The 23669-nt window shown below is 41.1% G+C and overlaps 1 protein-coding gene across 1 annotated transcript in view; it reads right to left on the reverse strand.

Moving 5' to 3' along the window:
* Nucleotides 1–23669, reverse strand: part of plekha5 (pleckstrin homology domain containing, family A member 5) — a 251081-nt gene that overhangs the window by 40963 nt on the left and 186449 nt on the right. The window contains 5 exon segments of the mRNA XM_055652880.1: nucleotides 3360–3440; nucleotides 4700–4753; nucleotides 5860–5979; nucleotides 13408–13500; nucleotides 14549–15017. Coding sequence (XP_055508855.1) covers nucleotides 3360–3440; nucleotides 4700–4753; nucleotides 5860–5979; nucleotides 13408–13500; nucleotides 14549–15017 — 817 coding nt within the window.

Below are 23669 nucleotides of genomic sequence, written 5' to 3' on the forward strand. Positions count from 1 at the left end.
AGTAACCCATTTTTAGAAACATAATTTATGAAGTATTCCTAATTTATCAATTAAGCAATAAATATTCTACATTTTATCGTTAGTTTCCAAGTAAGAAAGTTTAACCATAAGTTTGTTCAAACCATAAAGAGAGAGCTAATTGTTACCACCATGATCAGATACAATCCTTGATGATTCTTGCTTGGGGTCTGCAATACCGTCTGTGCACTGAGTTTCCAGTCCCATAATGAAATACGGACAATCCTAAATAATTGCCAATACAAGAAACTGGAGATGCCGGTTTACAAAAAAAGGCACAAAGTGCTGGAGTACCTCAGCGGGTCAGACTGCATCTTTGAAGAACATGGATGGGTGATGACCCTTGGGTTCGGGACCCTCTTCAGCCTGAAGAAGCGTCCCGACCCAAAACGTCACTTATCGATGTTCTCCAGAGATGCTGTCTGACCCACTGTGTTATTTCAGCACTTTGTGTCCTAACAAATTGCCAACCATATTGTAGGAAAAAGTGAAATTTTACTTTCATCAGTTTCAGAACTATGACATACTAGCCATACTACATTCATGCTTTTATTTTGCACTAGTATTGTGGTTATTAATTTATAGAATTTTTGCTTATTATATGTTATATGTGTATTGTAATTACAGGCCAGTTATGCTGCTGCAAGTAAGAGTTTCACTGTTACACTGTCATAGAAACATAGAAATTAGGTGCAGGAGTAGGCCATTCGGCCCTTCGAGCCTGCACCGCCATTCAATATGATCATGGCTGATCATCCAACTCAGTATCCCGTACCTGCCTTCTCTCCATACCCCCTGATCCCCTTAGCCACAAGGGCCACATCTAACTCCCTCTTAAATATGTGCAATCAGTACATATGACAATTAAACACCCTTGACTTGATTTGAAAATTCAACATTATATATTTTGTCTAGGTTAAGTAATCTTAAAAAAGTTAAAGATCTTCTCATCAGCGTTATAATACCAATATTATTAGATGTATTTTCCATCGGGCAGCAGCATTGTAGAATCAGTGGTGTGTTAAAAAGTATTGTCGGTACGATTTGGGACAGGTAAATAAACCAGGCTGCAGAAACTGGGATAAAATTGACCTGCGGCGATAGCACAAATCGCCTGCAGCTTTTCGAACATTATCCCACTTTTCTTTCTGTTATTGAAAATTGAAACGAAAGTTGAGTGGTGATGAAGGGGGTGTGGATCTTATTAAACGGGTGGGCCAGCTGTTTATGAGTGTGTTTAGTGCTGCTGGTATGACAAATTTTATAGCAAGAGTAAAGAACGATCAAAGTAAGGCATAAATAACATGACCAGTTTGTTTCAACATCGCATCAAATCATTACATATGAATATACTTATCATGTTTAATAACTGTAGCTATTTTAAGATATAATTAAGGATAATATAGAATACATTACTTGTGCTGCTTTTCGTTCATTTTGCTGCATTAATAATGTTTCAAGGTTGGTTAAATTACACGGGTAATTAATGTAAACTTGAAATCTGAAAAACTAATTTCACCATATTGTTTTACACCAGTGATTCCCAACCTGGGGCCACATGGCAAATTTTAGGGGGGTCACAGAAACAAAATTGGGATTTAGGGGGCCACAGGTTCAATGAAGGGGGCCACAGAGCTACCACCCTGTTGCCTCCTAAATTTCAGTTCTAATAAATTTAAATCTATGTAGTTGAAATATTTTTGATGTTTGTGGAAAAGAATAAAAGATAATATATGTGCAATTAATAGACACTGATATTTTTATGGAAGCTATTATAATATTGAAGTACTTTTTTTCTGATAATAATGTCAGGGGGGGGCACAGAAAAATTAAAGAACCCAAGGGAGCCATGAGCTAAAAAAGGTTGGGAACCGCTGCTTTACACCATCAAAGACCATTTTGACCCATCAATTCTATGCCACCTCACACAGGAATCTTATTCCTCACTAATTTCACCTGTTTTTTTCCCACATTCCCATTGTTCCACCCATATACTATCGTTCAGCAACACTAGGGAACATTTATCTTGTCCTATTAACTTGCTGATACAAATGTCTTTGAGAAAAACACAAAGTGCTTGAGTAACTCAGCGGGTCAGGCAACATCTCTGGAGGGAATGGACAGGTGACGTTTCAGGTCTCTGGTGTGCGGAAGTGAATGGGAGCAACTGAAGGGATCTACATGGTCGAGGGGAAAATGTGCAAACTCTGCACAGACAGCATCAGGAGTCGGGATTGAAGCAGGGCTGCTGGACTGTGAGGCAGCAGCTCTACCAACTGTATCACTCTGCCAACCTGGGCCAGTTCGGCCGCCAACACAAATAGTCTCTAAAGTTGAGGCCACCCATTTTTCAAAGTTTTCAGAATGTGAGGTTATTAATCTCCAAAACCCACAAAAGATACTGCAAACCTCAATTTACAGTGGAAAGGCACAAAAATAGATAACAGTTGTAGAATTGTTTATGTCATAATCATTTTAAGTTTCTAGCTGTTAGTGCACAGAATTGCGACTCTGCATAATAAGTGCCCATAGCATTGTTAAACATACCTTAGATCTGATCTTAAAGCCTTGGGAGTTGAAGAAAGTATTGGCGCAGAATGCAAACACATCTCTCCAGCTTTTGTTATCATGGACTGTATACATTTACGCATGCAGGCACAATCACCATGCAGAAACAATGAGCCATGTTTAAGGAAAAGTACAGTAGGAAAGCTGGCGCTTGTGATCAACTTTTTGGGTACATGTTTCGGGAATAGGAGTGCGGGTCAGTGTATGAATAAGCAACAAGGGTTTATTTATAATTGAGTAAAACGTTACAAAATCATTATGCTTCCAGTTTTGAAAAATGCCTTATTTTTTTAAATTCATGACAAATAGAATTAGAGTCCTTTGGCAACAATATACGGGTCAAACCAACCTCAGGGTTGAAAATTGACCTACATTTCCTCATGATACAAACCCATTTCACCAAATTGTTTTAGCTTGACTTGTTACCATTAACAAGTCAATGGGATTCTCTTTGGCACAATGTCTTTCACACACTGTTCCAAGTGAGATTAGATTCAGACAGGAGCTTGTCAGATTTGAGCTTCCTGTACAATTACAAAACCAGATTGCAAAATTTATCTGAGCATCTACATTAGTGATTGAAGTCAAGCATAACATATCTTGCAGATGGTAAAACAAGCCATGCTAACTTTATTGCAGCATGGTTCAAAGCATGGATGAATGTCACTGGAGGAAAATAAAAACTCGAGGGTATGATTCAAGTGTAATAAACTGAAAGCTGCCATACACAGGTCTTTGTGTTTAAGCAAAGCAACCAACATCCAAGACCTTACTTGCTTGTATACTTGTGGCCTTGGTGCTGAGTTCTCAATCATAGTGTGAATCGTAGCGATTAAGGGCTCATTTTCTTTCATCTATTTCAAATCAGGAGGAGCATACAGTAAACATCAGTTTACAGCATGGCTGGATTTAAAAGATGAAACAGTGATTATAGCTCCTGCTTTTTTAAGAATAGATATCAAAGTGTCTTGCAAGCATTGTACACCGAACCGAAAAAGATCACAGTACGGGGATATGCTACTACCAAGCAGATAAAAAAAATTGGAAATCAATTTACAGGTCTGATCATGAAATTGTGCGAAAAGTGGACCAGGAAGAATTAGTCAACCATGTTTTGTTTTAGCAAATTTGTAATAATGCAAAAGTTTTGCATTTTATTCAAAAAAATAATTTTGGATTGGCACCAAGATGAAATGCTTGAAACTTGGACAGAATACTTTTTCTTGCAGAAAGAGGTAAAAATGTGGAGATTTCTTTGTTTCTCAGCACTTCAAGGTTTTTTTTTTTAATGGAGCTATAACTGGTTCAAAAATATCATCTCTTACCTCCCACAACAGCCAGAATTTTATCAGTAAAAGATAAGTTCCGTTAAAGAGAAGGAATTGTCACAAAAAACGAATGATGACACAAAGAGGCACGTGTATATATACTAGTGTGCCTCAGTTCTCTGTTTTGAGGGAGATTTTAAGATGGTACAGAATACAACACATTGCATGTTTACAATTAGACAGAACTTTCTACGTATAGTAAGTGCTCACAAGCAGCCAAAGTATAAATTACTGGAAAATTAAAGGATTGCAACACTAGCATGTATATACACAAATCTTAATAACATAATGTTTTAATTCAACTGTAAGTTATATTTAACACAAAGATTAACTTCAAAATTTGTTTTCAACACTTTGCACATTATATTTGCCATTTGATAACTAGGCACTATCATTTCACGAATAAATGCATGGAAATTGGTGGGAAAACATCTTATTTAAAATGATCAAAGGACAAATGAACTAATTCAAGATATTCGCTTGTTACTTATTATCAATTAACTTAGCAACCTCTCAAAATATCATTTCCAGCCTAATTTAAAAAGAAAATTGCATTAAACTTAAAAAGCGTTTTAAAAATCATAGGGATTTCTTGAATATTTTCTTTTACAGGGACTGAGTCATGAAATGCAGAAACCTGAACTAGAATCAGTGGCAGATTAAATGGTTGCAAGATTATTTCTGCTCCAAACGCGTGCCATTAGCTACCAGATTGGTTATGGTATTTGTGGTGGCATGCACTGGGAACTAAATATGATGAAAAAAATCATGTCTAGTGCTCCCACCTGATAGTCCAAATACACGAGATTTCTCTGAAGGTGATGAATGAGGATATCATTCTAAGAGGCAGCAATAAATAAGAACAAAGAATGTGAAATTAGAAAGAAGAGGAACAGCAGAAGACCATAATTAATTCAAAAAGAAATAACAGGAATTTAAGAACACTAATTGATTGTCACCACAAGATTGCACCTGCATAACTCAGTTTGAAAAACCACAATTCATTTATTCATGAAAAGGCAAAGCCAGGTTGAACAAGTTGTTGAGAAGTGTATCAATTAGCCCTGAATAAGAGAAAGACAAAACAGAAAAAAAATCCAGAGTGGTGAAGAATAAGCAAGAAATGGGATGAATTTGGTAGCTCTATTAAGAAGTCAATCCCCGCGCCATGGGCCAAAAGACTTCACTGCCAGTTGAATTATTTTGGTCATTTTTAAAAGTCAATTACAACCCTGTACAATTTAAAAATAGTAAAAATAGTCTCAGACAAAATGTACATGTGCACTACTGTACTTTAAAACTTTAGGAATACCATACAAAATTAAGGATTTCTCCGATGCTATTCAGAACAAACGATGTTGGTGCGCGCACACACACACACACACACACACACACACACACACACACACACACACACACACACACACACAGTCACTAAACAATTAATTTCAGCATTTTGATTACTACATCTTCTCAATAAAGAATATGCATTTGTGGAAGTATCCAGAAATAATTTATCTACATGGAATATGGCGAATGGCACATCATACTGATAAAATCAATATGGGATAGACAGTTTGGAGTCACAATAAACTACAGATGCTGGTTTACAAAAAAGACACAAAGTGTTGGTGTAAATTAGAGAGCCGGACATCTTTGGATGAATTTTCTGGTCAGGACTCTTCTTCAGGCCGATAAACCTGTACAATTTAAAAATGGTACGTATCCTCTTGGATGAAATGTACATTTGCATTACTGGGCTTTAATACTTATAGTGGGGTAGATAGTTTAGCATTCTGCTAAATAAGACATGGAATACAGAAGATGCAAAGAGAAAAAAAACTCCAGAGCACAATAAGTCAACACCAATGCCACAGATCAGTAATGGATGACTAGATTATGAAAGAGTGGTAATGGAGGATGAGAGATGGTGTTTGCAGCTGACCTTGGGGTTTGCATCACTGAGGTTCAGTTGCATGAGCTGTGATGCTGTGTGCTCCCGGATGCTGGTGAGTTCCGCTTGCTGCCTCCGCAGTTTGATTAGCAGTAACGTCAGCTCCTCTGGCTGCAGGAATGCAGTTTTGGGAGCCAAGGGGGAAAGAGACACATTAATTTATCACCCACGCACCTGGATTATCCAAAACTACTGCATGAGCTCAGTATTAACCTCAGGCCATCGCAGATGGAATGCAAAAGGTTAAAAAGACTGATCGGTCAGTGATAACAGGTCGTCACTTTCGGCAGATAGTTTGTACGAGGAGAGGGGGATCTTGGAATAATTCACGACAAAATGTCTTCCAGGTACAAACAACAAAAAACAACACACAATCAATAGTATTTACAAAACGCATGGAGATCTCTAACTGCTCTCAACATATGTCACAGCACGTTGCACGCAGTCCACCAGAAACAATTCAGGCATTATTGCTCTGGGGAATTCTATCGCGATTCAACTGCAATAGGACCAGTTACATTTTTACTGAAATGCACCTTGCAGAGTTCCTTAGCATATTTAAAACATTACTTAAAGCTGCAGAATCTAACTTCACTACTCCTGCCCCTGTTTTCCAGGTTACTGACCCCTTCCAAGGGATCATGTGAAGGAGGTCAAAGGCACAATTACTTTGGCACATCCATCTATAGTACTAACAATAAAAAATTGCTCTATTTTCATAGTTTACCATTCTCCCGCCAATGCCTAAAAAAAGGAAACCAGCGTACCAAGAACTGCAAATGTGGGTATTTTCCCCATGAGAGGCTGTACTCAACTGGAAATCAAGATACAGATTCTCTCTTAAGGCAATTAGCAAATACTGACTGATAGGCAACAAGGTGATCAAGATTAAGAACAAAGTGCAAGGTACACATGACAATAATATACCAATCAATGGACGATATCACAGGTTTCCCCGATATTATGTTTTCTACCAGGTCTGGGCAAACAGGTTTTGAATCTTTTCCTAACTACTGCCTGGTATCCGGGTCTGAAAACGAATGGAATTGCCTCAGCAACTCTAGCCATGCTCACTTTCAACTAGGATCATTTAAAAAAAAAAAAAAAAAAAAACACTAGGGGCGCTGCACTGGCAGCAGCCTCTGCCTACCTGTCTGTCATTTCTATCTTTTTTTTATTTTCAGTTAGTCCAAAGTCTGTTTTAGAGGGAAACTTTAACTTCTCTATGTGGGGGAGGGTAAGGGGGAAACCGTTCCTCAGTCTCTTCCTGGCGGGGACACGACTATTTCTCTGAGTCGCGTCCTCGCCCCCCACCTCGCGGCCTACCAGCTGGATCGGAGCAGCCTTTCCTGCCGGGGACCAGGAACCGGACCGGGGCTGCTACAGCGGCGGCGCAGCGCTGGAGTCACCGTGGAGCGGGCGATGCCTACCTGGGTCGCCGTTTGGAGCTCCGGAGCGTTGGGCCGTTGCTCCAACATTGTGGAGCTCTGGTGCGGAGAGCTTCCAACGCGGGCGGCGCTGAACAACATTGTGGAGTCCTGGGGCGCCTTGCAGAGGGCCTACAGCAGCAGTCTCCACCCGGCGCGGCCTACAGGACATTGGAAGCCGCCGACTCCGGTAGGAGGGGGCCGACTCTGGTGTCCACGCCGCTGAGGACGTCCCGCAGCCCAGACGTCGGATTTGTATCACTCCGGCGAGCGATCCTGGACATCGGGCCGCCCGTAGCTGCAACTGCGGAGGGCTTGGGGAGGCCCTGACCACGGGGAACAGTGGAGGAAGAAGACTGACTTTGGTGCCTTCCCACACAGTGGGAAACTTTGATTCTGCTGTGTGGGGATGTTTTGTGTTAAATTCTATAGTGTGTTGAGTCCTGTTTATTTTTATTGTATGGCTGTATGGGAATTCATTTCACTGTGCCATCTGGCACATGTGACAATTAAATCTATCTTGAATCTTGAATCCAAAACCCCTGTCCCACGTACCCGAGTTACCACGAATTCTCCCGAGTTATCCCCTTGATTCAAATTCGGAGAATTACGGTAATAGCCAGCCGTAGGTACTCGGGGCTACTCGTGGACATTTTTCAACATGATGAATAAACGTCCCGACTTACCTGATGCCCCGAGTACCTACGGCTGGCATTACGAGCCACTACGCAATATCTACTGCCTCCTACGGACTCGCTACGGGCATTCTCCGACTTTGAATCCAGGGGAAAACTCTGAGGTATTCGTGAGTAACTCGGGAGAGTGGGACAGGGGCTTAACTATTTCCCTTTCCACAGATGTTGCTCAACCTGCTAGGTGTTTCCAGCATGTTTTTCAAAAAATCCTCCACACTCTTTCTATCGGCTTTTAACTGAGTCTAATAATCTCTGACTTTTAGCAATTCACAGGTTTCCAAGGGCGAAACTCAGGTGCAAGACCCTTATATTTTGAAGGCATCATGATTATCCCAATTCATGGACAGTGAAAAGTGACAGGGCATCAGATGGATGTCTGACTCTCTATTCACCAAGCCTTGGATCTCTCGGAGAGGGTAGAAAACTATATTTCTGGTCAATTTCTGGGTCGGGGAAAATCCTCGGGGACTTTGGTGGGCCTTCCGTGAATGCTGGTCGCCGCGGGAGGTTGAGTGTTTTGTTGATAAAGTTGACGTTAAATTAATTTGATGATCGTTTGTTTGTAAACTGTCAACATAGGCAGTCTTTGATTGTGTTAATACTCTGTATGTTTATTTAAATTTTTTAAATTAAAGTATTTGTGTAATAAAATTTTTTTTTTCAATGGGGCGCCCATTCCTGCGTTGCGAGTCCATGGTGATGTCACTCAGGTGTGCTGGAGTACCCCTCCCTCCCGGAGTGCCCCGTCCTGCCTTGCAAGTCCATGGTGATGTCACTCGGGGTTTTGTTTTCAAAATGGGTGAGTTTTCCTGCTGTTTTTAAAACTTTAAACAATTGAAAAGTGCGGAAATATAGGTCGGAATGCGACGGGAAGATGTTTATCACCTCGATGGGGAAAATGTGAGTAGAATGTGTGAAAATGGGAAGGCTGTGGCCTAGCGTTTGGAAAAAAATATGAATTAACCAAATTGTGCCCAGATGACCCACATACATACACACAAACAAGAGAAGAGTTTTAGAATAATAGATAGATGAGGATAGTACACAACAATGGAGTTGAGGTAGAAGATCAGTGAGGATCTTGCTGAATGGTAAAGCAGACTCAATGGGAAGAACAAACTTAACTGACTCATCTGCTCCTAGTTTTTATGTTCTTGGTTCTCAATAGCCAGCTGCTAAGTAAGGGAAATAATGGAATTACGAGTTAGAGCTCATCTTCATATTTCATTTTAAATTAAAGTCTGATGTTCTCTACGCCCAATTATAAATTTATAATCAAGTTTCCCTGAATAGAAACAATGTGACAATAAAGCTGAGGTTATGTAGTTACAGCATGTGTTGGAAGATTCCAACGGGACTTAAAGAAAATGAAATATTTCGAACTGTTGTTCCTTTTATCCACACTGCTGTCTCACAGACAACACTGATCATTCATTTCGTGAGAATAGGTCCAGGGACCAGACAAGACACTCCTTTGGCTTCAAATACTGTGAAGGCAATTTTATTTTTAACTCATGACTGTCTGATTTAGGTTCAGAATTAGAATTGCCAAGTGTACAGTGAGGTACAGTGGAAAGTGTTGTTTTGCATGCTATCCAAACACATCACGTAATACTGTACATGAACCTAATCAAGCCAAATTCAAGTACAATAGGTAGAGAGAAGAGAAAGAGACAGAAAAGTGATTTATAGGAACAGGCTGCTGTTTAGGATCACAGCTGATCCTTCTCTGGGATCAGCTAGCAAAGAATCACCAGTTGTTAAAAGCCTAAAGGGCCTGTCCCACCAGCATGCAACTGCATGCGGCTAGCGCGACCTAACGTGGTCACTTGAGCCGTACGGCCTCGCGGGGCCGGTCCCACTTCGATCGCCGGAGCCGTATGGAGTTGTGCGGGGCTGGTCCCGACATCACACGGGGCTCCGAAAAACTGACACTGTCCAAAAATTCCGCGCAACAACGGCCTGTCGGCCCGCAGCCGCATTGAGGCCATACGCACCGCCTCGATGGGCGTATGCACCGTCTCGACGCCGTACACAGCGCCTCGACGCTGTAAGCATCGTCTCAACGCCGTACGCAGTGTCTTGACGGCGAATGCCTAGCGCGTGGCGTTGCGCGATGACGTCACCGCCCGACGCCGTGCGACGTCCAAATTCAGTCGGCCCGCCTCCTGCCCAGCTGATTGGTGAGTATGATGTCGGGACCAGCCTCGCACAACTCCAGACGGCTTCGCGGTTGGAAGTGGGACCAGCCCCGCAAGGCTGTACGCCTCAAGCCACCACGTTTGGTCGCGCTAGACGCATGCAATCGCATGCTGGTGGGGCAGGCCCTTAATGCTGGGTTAACAAATCATCTGATTTTCAATTTCCATTGCTGAATTTTATATGATCGGATCTCAGACCTATAACATAGCTTCCAATGTCGGAAGGCTAATATTGTAGCCTGAACAATTTCTTGTCTATTATCAACAGGAAATGATCCAAGCCAGGAAATTGGTCACACTGGGAATGGTCTGTAAAATATCCATCCTTCCTTCTTTCCCTGAAGTGCCCTTCCAAATGTTGGCCACAATATAAAATATATATTTTCCCAGTAAAACTCCAAGACAAACCGACCTTCCAATGTAATAGCTCATAAAGTGAATTTTTAGCTGCAGTTTTTTTCTTTAAATAAGTCATGCCAGCAACAAGCTTTAAAAAGAAAACTGGCACATGGCACTTCTGCAATATTTCCAGCCCTTTACTTCAACGTCGATACATTTAAATCTCCATTTGTATTCTGGCTCCCTGCCAGAGCTTCCTTTTTTTAGGATTGAAATTCTTTCAGTGAACATTTATAAGTTATGGTTTTGGCAGGTGTAAAACTAATTGCATCAAATTTTGAGGGGGAAAAAACAGGTCGTATCTCAGTGATTTTATGACGTTTTCCCATTAGAGTTCCAAGCAGCAAGCAGCTATTCATCTTCCATCCAACACGGCAGCAGGGAATAATTACACACAACATCATACTTCATATAGATTATGTTAGACTCTACTGAGATTAGCCAAACTGGCACAAAATCCAGCGCATCCTGTCTCAAACTGGGTTGGCTCATAATGTATGACACTTAATAACCATGAAATATTAAAGGGACATGTCCATCATCTGATGAAGACAAAATATCAAAACATGGTTTTAACTCCCACGCAGAGCATCTTACTTGGTTTTGTGCATGGTAGGATAGCTGCATGAACAAAAGGGCTAGTCAAACTAAAGCATTATCAAAATATTCATTAAATTTGCAAGTATTAAAATAATTTTTAAACTGCATGATTTCCATTTTGCACTTAAACAAACAAAACTGACGAGTGTCTTTTCACAGAAGCCTTCTGTAATAAAATATACGGAGTCTCCTTCAAACAGCAAACATGTAGCTGGCATTAATCATTTTGAAACATTAGGAATACGGCTGGGAATGATTATTTAGATGCTCATACATATTGCGTACTCACTATAGTCACTGGACTACTTGTCTCTGGAAGAGCAATTTTCTTTTGCTGTGAAATCTCTTAAGGCTTGCATGCTGCATTCATACTAGATGCATCTTTGTGGTTAAATTATTTCAGTGAATATCACCTTTTCAAAATCTTAATTTCAAGGTGTGCTTGAATCATTTTGGTGGACTCTGAGTGAATTTCCCAGTCGCCATCTGGCTGAGGAACGTTGCTTTAAGGAATATACTGATGCTGATCTGTAGGAACACCTCTTTGCTGTACAGTTGTGTAAGAATACGTGCAGATTATGGACAACAGCGTTTCTCAGCTGACTACAGTTCTGCTGCACTGTAGCCTGAATTGCACCCACTGAAATTCTTTCATAACAACAAATGATAATCTCCTACAGATATTAGAATGTCTAATCTATTTATTGGAATAGATATTTTGATCATTCACAAATTATCCAAGTGAATGCACATGATATTCACTTTGATAATTTTACCAAAGAAATGCATCTATGATCAGTGTGGCATTTGAAATTGAAAACTTTCTATCCAACAAGGTGTTGCATTTAATCAAGTGTCAATAGAAAGTACCTGAGAAGGAACTGCAGATGCTGGAAAATCGAAGGTAGACAAAAATGCTGGAGAAACTCAGCGGGTGAGGCAGCATCTATGGAGCGAAGGAAATAGGCAACGTTTCGGGCCCGAAGAAGGGTTTCAACCCGAAATGTTGCATATTTCCTTCGCTCCATAGATGCTGCCTCACCTGCTGAGTTTCTCCAGCATTTTTGTCTACCTTCAATAGAAAGTACTGATCTGTATTGGCTATGAAACCAAATGAGTAAGTGCAATAATGTGCATTAAAGCAAATGGTGCAAAACCATTCCTCACCACAATGTATCCAGTTAGGGTATCGTAGTAAAGCAATTTCCTTTTCTTAAAAATAGTTATCTTATTGATGCGGAACATTTTGTGTTAAACAGAAGACTTGAATAATGTGTGAAGGATCCTTGATTGAATTGTTGCCATGGTAGACAGATGAAAATGCCACTGACGCACTGTACTTTACACATAGATAAATGGAAGCAAACAAAGAAACCTATGACTTATTCAAGCACTGTTTAGTTGGTGGATGTCATCTGACCCTGGAGATTATATGACAACCTTTTGACTCTTGTGGTATGCATAATTATCTCAAAATAATGAAAGCTAGGCCAAGTGTAGTTGAGAATAACTGGATACCATGAAGATCTTGTAATTTAATTGCCAAGTAATGTCAGAGGAGAAAAAAGAAATAGTCTTCAGTTTGAAGATTAAATAATTCTACTAATTTAAATTAATAAATTGGCAGATGATTACAAATTAAAAGACATTACATTTGCCTTGCTAAGCAGCTGAAACAGATTCTCTCACCACAATTGGAAAATTTGTGGAGCAGTGTACGAAGTAGAGAAGATAAAAACTCCAGGCAACTTAACGCATGTTTCAGGAAAGGTTTTTAGAGGGTCCAGAATAGGAATAAACAGGAGGCCAAAAGGGAGCAGAGGAAATACAAGTAGTTAAAATGGCTTTGGCACATGATAGTTGTAGGACACACATTACAATTTCCTACAATGTTTGGTCCAAATGCTCTACAGTATCATGAGATTAATATAGACCAATTATTAACAATCGTTTAGTTAAAAGGCAGGAAGAATGCCATTGAAGGGCTAACCTTCAAAAATGTAGCACTTAGTCACAATCCATTGTGCGGCTTGAAACAAGCAAACCACTTTCTAGAAATCTGCTTATTAACAATCTTTCGATATTTATGTGGTGGCAATTCCACTGAGAATCAAAAATGCTAAAACAAACCAAAGGCAGAGGAGAGAGTTGTCTGAGTGGCATACTGTGCAAAGACTGTGCCTCAAGTCAACAAATTTAGGGAGAATTCATCAGCACAACTCACCGTTTTTTTCCCTGCAGGTTTTCCGGTGTGAAGGTCTGTACAGGTAAACCCGCCGGCATTGACATTCTTTCAGGTGGACATACAATCTGAGAAATGTGGAAAAGAGGCAGAAATTTATTTCACTCACTATTTTACTGCCTTTGCCTTCTTTATGTGTTAAATCCATTGGGAATTCACTATCTACAACTTGAGTGGATGAGCACTGAACCAGCACTTAATTCCTCAGAAAAGCTTGATAGTTAATTTGCACGCAGAATAGGTTATAAAATCCTGTCTTTTTGTTTAGTTTGGTTTAGAGATACAGCGCGGAAACGGGCCCTATGGCCCACACCTCTCATATTAACACTATCCTACACACACTAGGGACAATTTACATTTATACCAAGCCAATTAACCTACAAATCTGTACATTTTTGGAGTGTGGGAGGAAACCAAAGATCTCAAAGAAAACCCACGCGGTCAAGGGGTGAAGTACAAAACTCCAAACAGACAGCTGTCGTAGTCGGGATCGAACCTGGGTCTCTGACGCTGTAAGCGCTGTAAGGCAGCAACTCTACCGCTGTGCCTCCGTGCCACCCAACACTTTAACACTGTTTAAATGTTGCCCACATGTTACACTTTCCAATATTCCTTGTGGTATTGTTTTATTAAAATAAGCACATGTCCAGTGCTTTATTAAGTTAAAATATGATTGAAATGATTCCTGGCTTGCAAACATTTGCACCATCCCAGAAAGAAATACCAGCAAGCATATTAGGTTTAATTTTCACCAACATGATTTTTACTGTTTGAAAGGCAACAAAATTGTGCAACCATGTATTCCTGGAAAAAATGAATATTGCTTACAGTTCAATGTAGTTTTGGAAGGAACTGCAGATGCTAATTTAAACTGAAGATAAGACACAAAAAGCTGGAGTAACTCAGCGGGACATGAAGCATTTCTGGAGAAAAGGAATGGGTGACATTTCGGGTCTGAAGAAGGGTCTCGACCCGAAACGTCACCCATTCCTTCTCTCCAGAAATGCTGCCTGTCCCGCTGAGTTCCTCCAGCTTTTTGTGTCTATCGAAGCTAAATGGCAGTGCTAAATCAAGATTTCGAGAATGCCATTTCAGAATGAATGGTGAAAGGTTTACCCTGTTAACAGGTGTCCTGTGACGCCGAGACTTAATGGAATCAATTGTCATGTCCCCTCTTAAAATAGGTGGCGATAGTTCCAATCTGGAATCCATGTTGTAGGATCTCAGGGGCGAGTATACTTGATAGGGAGCCAGTGAACCGTGAGAAGGCGATGGAGGAATGGAGCGTGATTGTTCAACTAGATTCACCACGTTGAGAGGAGTACTATGCCTGCTTAATGTTCCGTGCTTATGATAAACCTGGCGCTGTTGCCACTCGTAGAGTTGCCACATGGTATCATCCCGCATCGACTTCCGTTTCTCTTGCGACGACGGCGGTCGGATTACTCTGTTGTACGCGGAAGGCATCACCGTGCAGACGCTGTCAGTTCTGGTGGTGCTATGGCGGGGAAGTGTTCTATAGCATGGCATAGGCTGAGACCGATAACTTGGCAAGTTTCTTGGAAGGGTTTGATAACAGGTGATGCTATTAAAGAAAAAGAAAATAATTTAATCAAGTGTAAACTATTCTATTGATATCACCAAAGTCATAAAGCTCTTCAACTCAATATATTTCAACAGTTGCCAATGAATTATTTTCTCTGAGGGACTAGGCAGAAGAGGCTTTGCAACTCTCTTCCTTTGAAGTAGATGTATACTTGGTCAGGAAGGAATGAGTGAATACTGTGGGCAGATGAGAATGCAGAGTTGAGATTACAATCAGATTACCCATGATCTTACATAATGGAAGAACAGGCTGGAAGCCAACATCTGCTCCCATGTTGGTATTCCCTGAATCTAACTGTTTTCATTCCAAGCATTCAGGAGTCAAGAGCGTTTGATTGTCATATGTACCGACAACAGAACAACAAAATTCTACATTTTTGAGTTTCTAACGCAGACCAAGCAGAGTTGTAAGCATTACATTGCCATTCACTGAAAGGAAAGAAGAAAGGGAAAACTAAAGTGATTAACCTGACTGTATAATACCACAAAAAATATTATGGAGATGGTAAAGGGGTACTTGGAAACATAGCACAATTGGACAATATCACTAGGATTTTACAAATGGAAAATCATGATTGAAAAACTTATTTTCCAAGGGAAAAAACCACACAAAGTGCTGGAGTAACTCAGTGGGTCAGGCAACATCTCTGGAGGATATGGATAAGTGACGTTTCAGGTTGGGACCGCTCTTCAGATTTCTTGAGTGGACATCGGCCAGTATGAAGAAGGGCCCTGGCCTGTAATATCACCTATCCAGGTCCTGCAAAAATGTTGCTTGACGGAGAGTTACCTGTTTTTTTTTGTAAACCAGCACCTTATGTCTTTATTTTCCAAGGATGCTGATGGTAACATGATAATTAGAACGAGTGGTTACAATGCATTGATTGGGATTATCAAAGACCATGCTGTAAGGTGCTACACAAAAGCTTACTGTAAAAAATAAGGACACAGAGCATTGAAGGGAACGCATTGGAAGTTTGGTTAAAGAACGGATTCAGAGGGCTGGAATAAACAGATCTTAGAATACAAGATCAACCACTCGTGACTATGATTTATTTTTTTTTGCTCTTAGGCGGTGATGAGTATTTGGAATTCTGCAGCACAGGAGGGGATGAATGGTCAATGGGTGCTTGTGCCCAAGGCTGACATTGACAGAACCAAAGGATGTGGTGATCAGAAAATGGATGCCAAACGGCAGAGCTATCTCTGGGGTCATTAAGACTCCTCCTGCTTCCATTCCTCAAGACAACTGCTTTTCCTGACTTTTGGTCCCCTATAGGCAGCTATGTTCAAGCAAAGTCACTTATGATGCATCAAGGAATTGAATTGAAGTAGCAATTGAGGGTGTGTCTTAGTTTGAGTAAGCAGAATGGAAGAGGAAACAATATACTCCAGAAAAATAAAAACAATTCTGTTGAAAAGTTATCATATTGAAATATTTATTTCCTTCCCAGTGAATATTTTGAGCGCACTCAAGATTTTATTCAAACATTAGTTGGCATAGTAGTTCAGGAGTTAGGGTTTCTGCCACGCTATTCTAATAACCCGGGTTCAATTCTAACCTTGAGTGCTATTTCTGTGGGTTTCCACCAGATGCTCTGGATTCCTCCCACATCCCAGAGGACATTGCCAGGAGATTAAGTTGTCATTGGAAATTACACAGTTTAGTTGGGTAACAAAGGGATCGTGAGGGCTGGGGTGTGTTGTGGGGGGAAGTCAATGATCACATGAGAATTGATTAAAGGGAAATACGTGAAGAAATGAAATAGACAGGAATGTTCCGAGATGCTGCACTAACCTGAATGGCAAAGAGGTTTCCATTTGTGCCGTAGAAAATAAGAGAAATATGACATGAGCGAGATGAATGGACAAATGGAACACAATTACATCACACCTTGACACAGCACAGACCAGTTCTGATGCTGGAGAAACTCAGCGGGTGAGGCAGCATCTCTGGAGATGCAGCCTCACCCACTGAGTTTCTCCAGCATTTTTGTCTACCTTCGACTTTTCCAGTATCTGCAGTTCTTTCTTAAACAGATCAGTTCTGATATACTCTTCAGAAAAACTGGTTCCCCCAACAACAAAATAGATAGAAAGTAGGAACTACAGATGCAGGTTCACACAAAAAATACAAACTGCTGGAGTAACTCGGTGGGTCAGGCAGCATCCCATGAGAACATGGATAGGTGGCGTTTCAGGTTGGGACCCTACTTCAGACTAATTATAACAGGGGAGGAAAGTGGAAAAGAGGTGGGTGCTGGACAAAATGTGGCAAGTGATACAGGGTAAGGGGGATTTGATGGGCAGATGTATGGACAAATGCCAGAAATGTAAGGAATATAGAGAAGTGATATGTAAAGACAGAGGAAGTGATATAGGTGGGAGGGGACAGAAGAGGGAAGTGGGGGGGAAATAATGGGATAAAGAGATGTGCATCAGGGTGGGGTTTGGAGAAGGGGGAGGGGTTGGGTTGTTGTTACCTAAAATTGGAAAATTCAAATGATTCATACCGTTGGGTTGTAAGCTATCCAAAATACATACCTGTGTAACTAAGTTCAAATCATTCCAATTCTTATTGAACAGCACCGAGCAATGCAACACAGACTTGCTCGAGACATTTCAAATGGAACAGATGTTGCAGGGTATTTCTCATCTAACACAATACCAATATACCGCAACTCATAAACAGCTGAGCATGCGACTTGCAGCATTCGGAAGATGCAGCAAAAATAAAATGCTAATTATGCCACAAAGCAGCATCAATAATTCAAGTTGGAACCTGCACATTGAGCAGCTTTTTCTAGATCCATATCTACACAAAAACAGGTGTAATGAAATTGCGTTTTTCAAGTAATTCAGGCAAAGTAGCTCTGAACTGGCCCCAGGCAGTCCCCATTCTTCCTGAGCTGCTGAATCTTGTAGGTCGGAATACCGTTGTTGGAGCTAAAAACAGTCTCAAACCAATCCATCATGTAGTGCGGGAGGATGCCAGTAAATCAGATTTGAGGCATAATAAAATTCTATTACTGATGACAATTATCTAAAAATACCAAGATCCTACAACCTAGCAAAGTTTAAGTTGGCCATATTTATCCATTGCAGGGTACATTTATCCAGAGTTGAACGGTAAATTCAAATCGTAAGCAGAATATACAAGACAAGTGAAGTTCACAAGCTCTAGTAGAATTAGGCCATTCGGCCCATTCATTCATGGCTGATCTCTGCCTCCTAATCCCATTTTCCTGCCTTCTCCCCATAACCCTTGACACCCGTTCTAATCAAGAATTTGTCTATCTCTGCCTTAAAAATATCCACTGACTTGGCCTCCACAGCCCTCTGTGGCAATGAGTTCCACAGATTAACGACCCTCTGATTAAAGAAGTTCCTCCTCACCTCCTTTCTAAAAAGGCGGCCTTTAATTCTGAGGCTAGGACCTCTGGGCCTTGATTCTCCCATCAGTGGAAACCTCCTTTTCACATCCACTATTTATGATTTTCATTATTCAGTAAGTTTCAATGAGGTCCCCCTTCAACCTTCTAAATTCCAACGAGTAGAGGCCCAGTGCTGTTAAACACTCATCATATGCTAACCCACTAATTCCAGGAATCATTCTTGTCAACCTCCTCTGGACCCTCTCCAGAGCCAGCACATCCTTCCTCACCTATGGGGTCCAAATTTGCTCAAGGTACTCCAAATGTGGCCTGACCAGTGCCTTATAAAGCTTCAGCATTACACGTCTGTTTTTGTATTCCAGTCCTAGCATTGAATTTAGGAGCAAGGAGGTCCTACTGCAGTTGTACAGGGCCCTGGTGAGACCGCACCTGGAGTATTGTGTGCAATTTTGGTCTCCTAATTTGAGGAAGGACATTATTGTTATTGAGGGAGTACAGTGTAGGTTCACCAGGTTAATTCCCGGAATGGCGGGACTGTCATATGATAAAGGAATCGGTCGACTGGGCCTATATTCCCTGGAATTTAGAAGGATGAGAGGAAATTTTTTGAAACATATAACATTCTTAAGGGATTGGACAGGCTAGATGCAGGAAAAATGGTCCCGATCTTGGGGGAGTCCCGAACCAGGGGTCACAGTTTAAGAATAAAGGGTAGGCCATTTAGGACTGAGATGAGGAAAAACTTTTTCACCCAGAGAGTTGTGAATCTGTGGAATTCTCTGCCACAGAAGGCAGTGGAGGCCGATTCATTGGATGTTTTCAAGAGAGAGTTGGATATAGCTCTTAGGGCTAACGGAATCAAGGGATATGGGGGAGAAAGCAGGAACGGGATACTGATTGTGAATGATCAGCCATGATCACATTGAATGGCAGCGCTGGCTCAAAGGGCCGAATGGCCTACTCCTGCACCTATTTTCTAGGTTTCTATAAACTAGGATTACTAGACACCAGAAACTACACAGTGCTGGAAGAACTCAGCGCGGGTCAAGCTAGGGTACTGCCCATTTCCTCCATAAGCGAGGGGACTGTCCGATTCACCTCTATCCCATTGTGTACATTGGACTTTGTCTATGGAACTGATGCACTACAATGCTGAGAACTATATTCTGCACTCTGTATCTTCCCCTATGTTCTATCTATTGTACTTGAGTTTGACTTCATTGCATTTATGTATGGTACAGCGGCTCTGTTTGGATAGCAAGCAAAATAAAGTTTTTCACTGAACTTCAGAACATGTGACAATCATAAACTCAACCCTAAAGCAGCATCTGTGGAGAGTATGGACAGAGGACATTTTGGTTTGTGGCCCTTCTTTAATTCAGCTCCAGAATGCCATTAACTATGATTACTGGCTGGTTACTCTTAGATAAACATTAATTTCCTGTCTTAGATAAACATTAGTTTCCTTTCCGAGAGACCATTAATGCAGCGTGACTTTGATTTAGGCGGCCTTTATCTGTATGAAACACTTTTGGCAATTCCCTCCCTGTTAATCAGTGGGACCATTAATCATGAACAATTCAAGAGCTGTTTTAACCAGCTCCTGCTGGTGGATGTCCAATGCCATGATGGGAACCCTCCCCCTCAACCTCTTACGGGAAATTTACCAACATTTTCTATTCTCATTGTAAAATGAACAATTGTATTTATAAAATAAATGTCAATACTCTTTCATACTGCGATGTGCTCTGGTCGCTTGGACAGAACTTAAATGCCCTGTTAGCGCACAAAGCCCATGCAGATAACCCAGCAGTATGAACAAGGGTCTCGATCCGAAACATCACCCATTCCTTCACTCCAGATATGTTGCCTGTCCCTGCTGAGTTACTCCAGCTTTTTGTGTCTATCTTCGGTATGAATATTGATTTCTACAACTTCAAGTAACCCTTGCTTTCCTTCTCATCCGTCCCTCTCGCATCCGAGTTCTCTGACTAGTTTATTGTCTTCCTGATTAAATATTACTGATTGTATCTCATTGTCACCTTCCCCTCAGATAACAATGTACCACTCGACATTTCCTTGATTATCATCCCCTTTGATCTATGTTTTCACACCTTATCCAACCATATCTCTATGTCTCCCTCTCAGTCTGAAGAAGGGTCTCAACCCGAAACATCACCCATTCCTTCTCTCCAGCGATGCTGCTTGACCCACTGAGTTACTCAAACATTTTGTGTCTAATCTTCAGATAACATGCAATCCAGGCCCCCTCCCCCCTCCCCTACTTGGTTACAATTTGCCCAATAATTTCATCTACTTTTGGACTGGGTGACAGGATTGGAATATAATCACCATCTCTGGCTGATAATTGTATTTTTCCTTGTGGGTGATAGTGAACATAAGACATGACAGAAGTATATCATAGATCATTGTAATGGTAGATGACACGGATGCAATAGCCAGATAATGTTGAATCCATTGCTTAGAGATGGTTTAATCTTGGCGATGTATACAATGCTTGGACTGTGCTGCCTGCAGATGGATCAGTCACCTTGCCATGCACCAATATAAACTAAATCTGCTTTCTGTTCTACAGTGGTTTTGTTTGTTGGAAAACATGTGGAACTTGATCAGAAAGAGGCCATTATTTTCCACACAGCTGAATTAAGAAGCCCTGGGTGTAAAATCTAACAAAGGTTGACTATAGGAATTAATAATGGACAGAACAAATGTTATTCCTTATGCACATGTAGCACAAAGCTATTTAAGTCAACAGTGTGGCAGCAGATTTGAATACTTAAGCATTCTCCTTGGTATAGATGCTGTCTTTCACAAGCACACAGCAAAGGCGCAAAATAAATTAATTATATTTAGTTTGGAAATGAAATTCAACTGAGTAGTGTTTAACGACAGATTAAAATGAGTCTACCAATGACTCTCTCTGATTTAAAAGTGTTGTGTTTCTATACCCTAATAAAGATCATGTGGAGCATCTATCCATATTGGTATTTTGACATATATTTATCCTTATACGTTTTAAAGGGCAACCCTTACAAAAACTATACATTCTGATTCTACCTATCCCCACAAGGGGAAACATTCTCCGAGCATCTACCCTATCCTCAGCATCTCACATGCATCATTGGGATCATTTCACATTCCACTGAACTCCTTTGATTATTTGCCTTACCAGCCCATGCGTTTCTCAAAATAAATGCCTTCAGACCAGGGAATCTATGCTGCACTGACAATTCAAGCATAAATCTTTATTTTTCCACTGCCCAAAATGGGGATCATGGCAGAATCCTCCTCGTGGTGGTCCCTGGAAGCGACGATGCGATGCACTCTGTGACGCTTCGGGCAACAATTCTGTCAACATGTTGGACGACGACAGAAGCCAACAGCGAGCTACATCGTCTGACACACGAGTGAACGAACTGTCCAAAATATCCATAACTTGTACAGATACAAATGATATTAAATCTCCAAATACCTTCTTTTGTACATCTATATTTATAACAGGAATAGCCCAAACTAATTTGACCTGTTATACTGTAATGACATTGTTCTGCTCGTGAATACACGGCAGTGTTAATTTTCACACAAGGATGTGCCGATTTATATGCTGTACCCAACGTCCCCAGATGTTGTACAGCTATTCAAACAGTTTTAAGTGTTATTTATTTACATTGTACGGTTCACAAATACAGTTTCCTTACTAACAAGAAGTACACTATCGCAACGTTAAAGAAACATTTAGACAGGTTCATGGATAGGATGGGTTTAGAGGGATACTAGACCAAGTCACCCAATGAGTCTGCTCCCCAACCCAAGATTCCACCACTAACCCGTTCTCTCAACGCAAGCCGTTCCCCCAGCGCAATATTGCACCACTCATGCATGGCCCCCCCCCAACTGCGCAGGCACGGCTCATTTCTCTTCATCCCCCAGCACTCCCTCCACTTCACCCTCCCTCGCTGGAGCGGCCCTCCCTCCCGGAGTACCATTCGTGGGTCCAGGCAGCGGGTAGTCGACGACCGCACCAGGGTTGACTGCCTGCCCCTTTCCCGGGCCTACGTCCGTGCCCGCGTGTCCCGGGAGGGAACACGTGGTGTCCTCGGGGACTTCGGAGGCCTTCCGTGAACGCTGGTCGCCGCGAGAGATCGAGTGTTTCGTTGATAAAGTTGCTGTTATATTAATTTGATGATCGTTTGTTTGGAAACTGTCAACATAGGTAGTCTTTGATTGTGTTAATACTCTGTTTTTATTCTTTGAATAAAAGTATTTGTATAATAATAAAAGGAGTGTCCCGCCTGCCTTGCAAGTGCAATGTGATGTCACTCAGGAGCGCTGGAGTGCCCCTCCCTCTTGAAGTGTCCCGTCCTGCCTTGCAAGTCCATTGTGACTCGGGGTTTTTTTTCTGGAATGGGTGAGTTTTTGATCTGTTTCTAAAACTTTAAACGATTAAAAAGTTTGGAAATATAGGTGGGAATATGACAGGAAGATGTTTATCACCTCGACGGGAAAAATGTGAGTAGTATGTGTGAAAATGGGAAAATGGTTAGGGCGATTGAAAATGTGGCCTAGTGATTGGAAGAAAATAGGAATTAACCAGATTGTGCCCAGATGACACATACACACACACACATATATACATACACACAAATAAGAGAAGAGTTTTAATAATATAGATGGGCCAAACGCAGGCAGGTGGGACTAGTGTAGATGGGACATGTTGGATGGTGTGGGCAAGTTGGGCCGAGGGGTTCCACATTGTCTGACTCGATGACACTGAAATTTACATAAAAGATGATCATCATATAGGTTTAAAGTGATGAATGAATTTCAACCATGACCCTGGACCAAGTAATTATACTCCTTCACCTTTATTTCAACTGAAGACTGCATCTGATCATCACATTTCACATGCAATCTCATGGGAGGTCAATTATCCCTGCCTTATTTGATTTGCCTTTAATTAGTACCACATCTCTCATGTGAACTGTGGCTTGTATTGAGCTAAATCACACACACATTCCTGCAAATGGATATTTCGACCGTGGCAAAGATAAATAAAGAGCATCCACTCTGACCACCATTTACCGCACTAATGTTTCCAATTTTTGTCACAAGTTGGTAGGTTGCTCTTCCAGTTTTTAATTCAAAAAAGTTCACATATTGGCCATTTTGACTGAAAGCATATTTTACCCTTAGTGGAAAGTTTGAATAATTTCAAA

The sequence above is a fragment of the Leucoraja erinacea genome, chromosome 22 (genome assembly GCF_028641065.1).
Source record: "Leucoraja erinacea ecotype New England chromosome 22, Leri_hhj_1, whole genome shotgun sequence".
In the NCBI taxonomy this organism is placed as follows: domain Eukaryota; kingdom Metazoa; phylum Chordata; class Chondrichthyes; order Rajiformes; family Rajidae; genus Leucoraja; species Leucoraja erinaceus.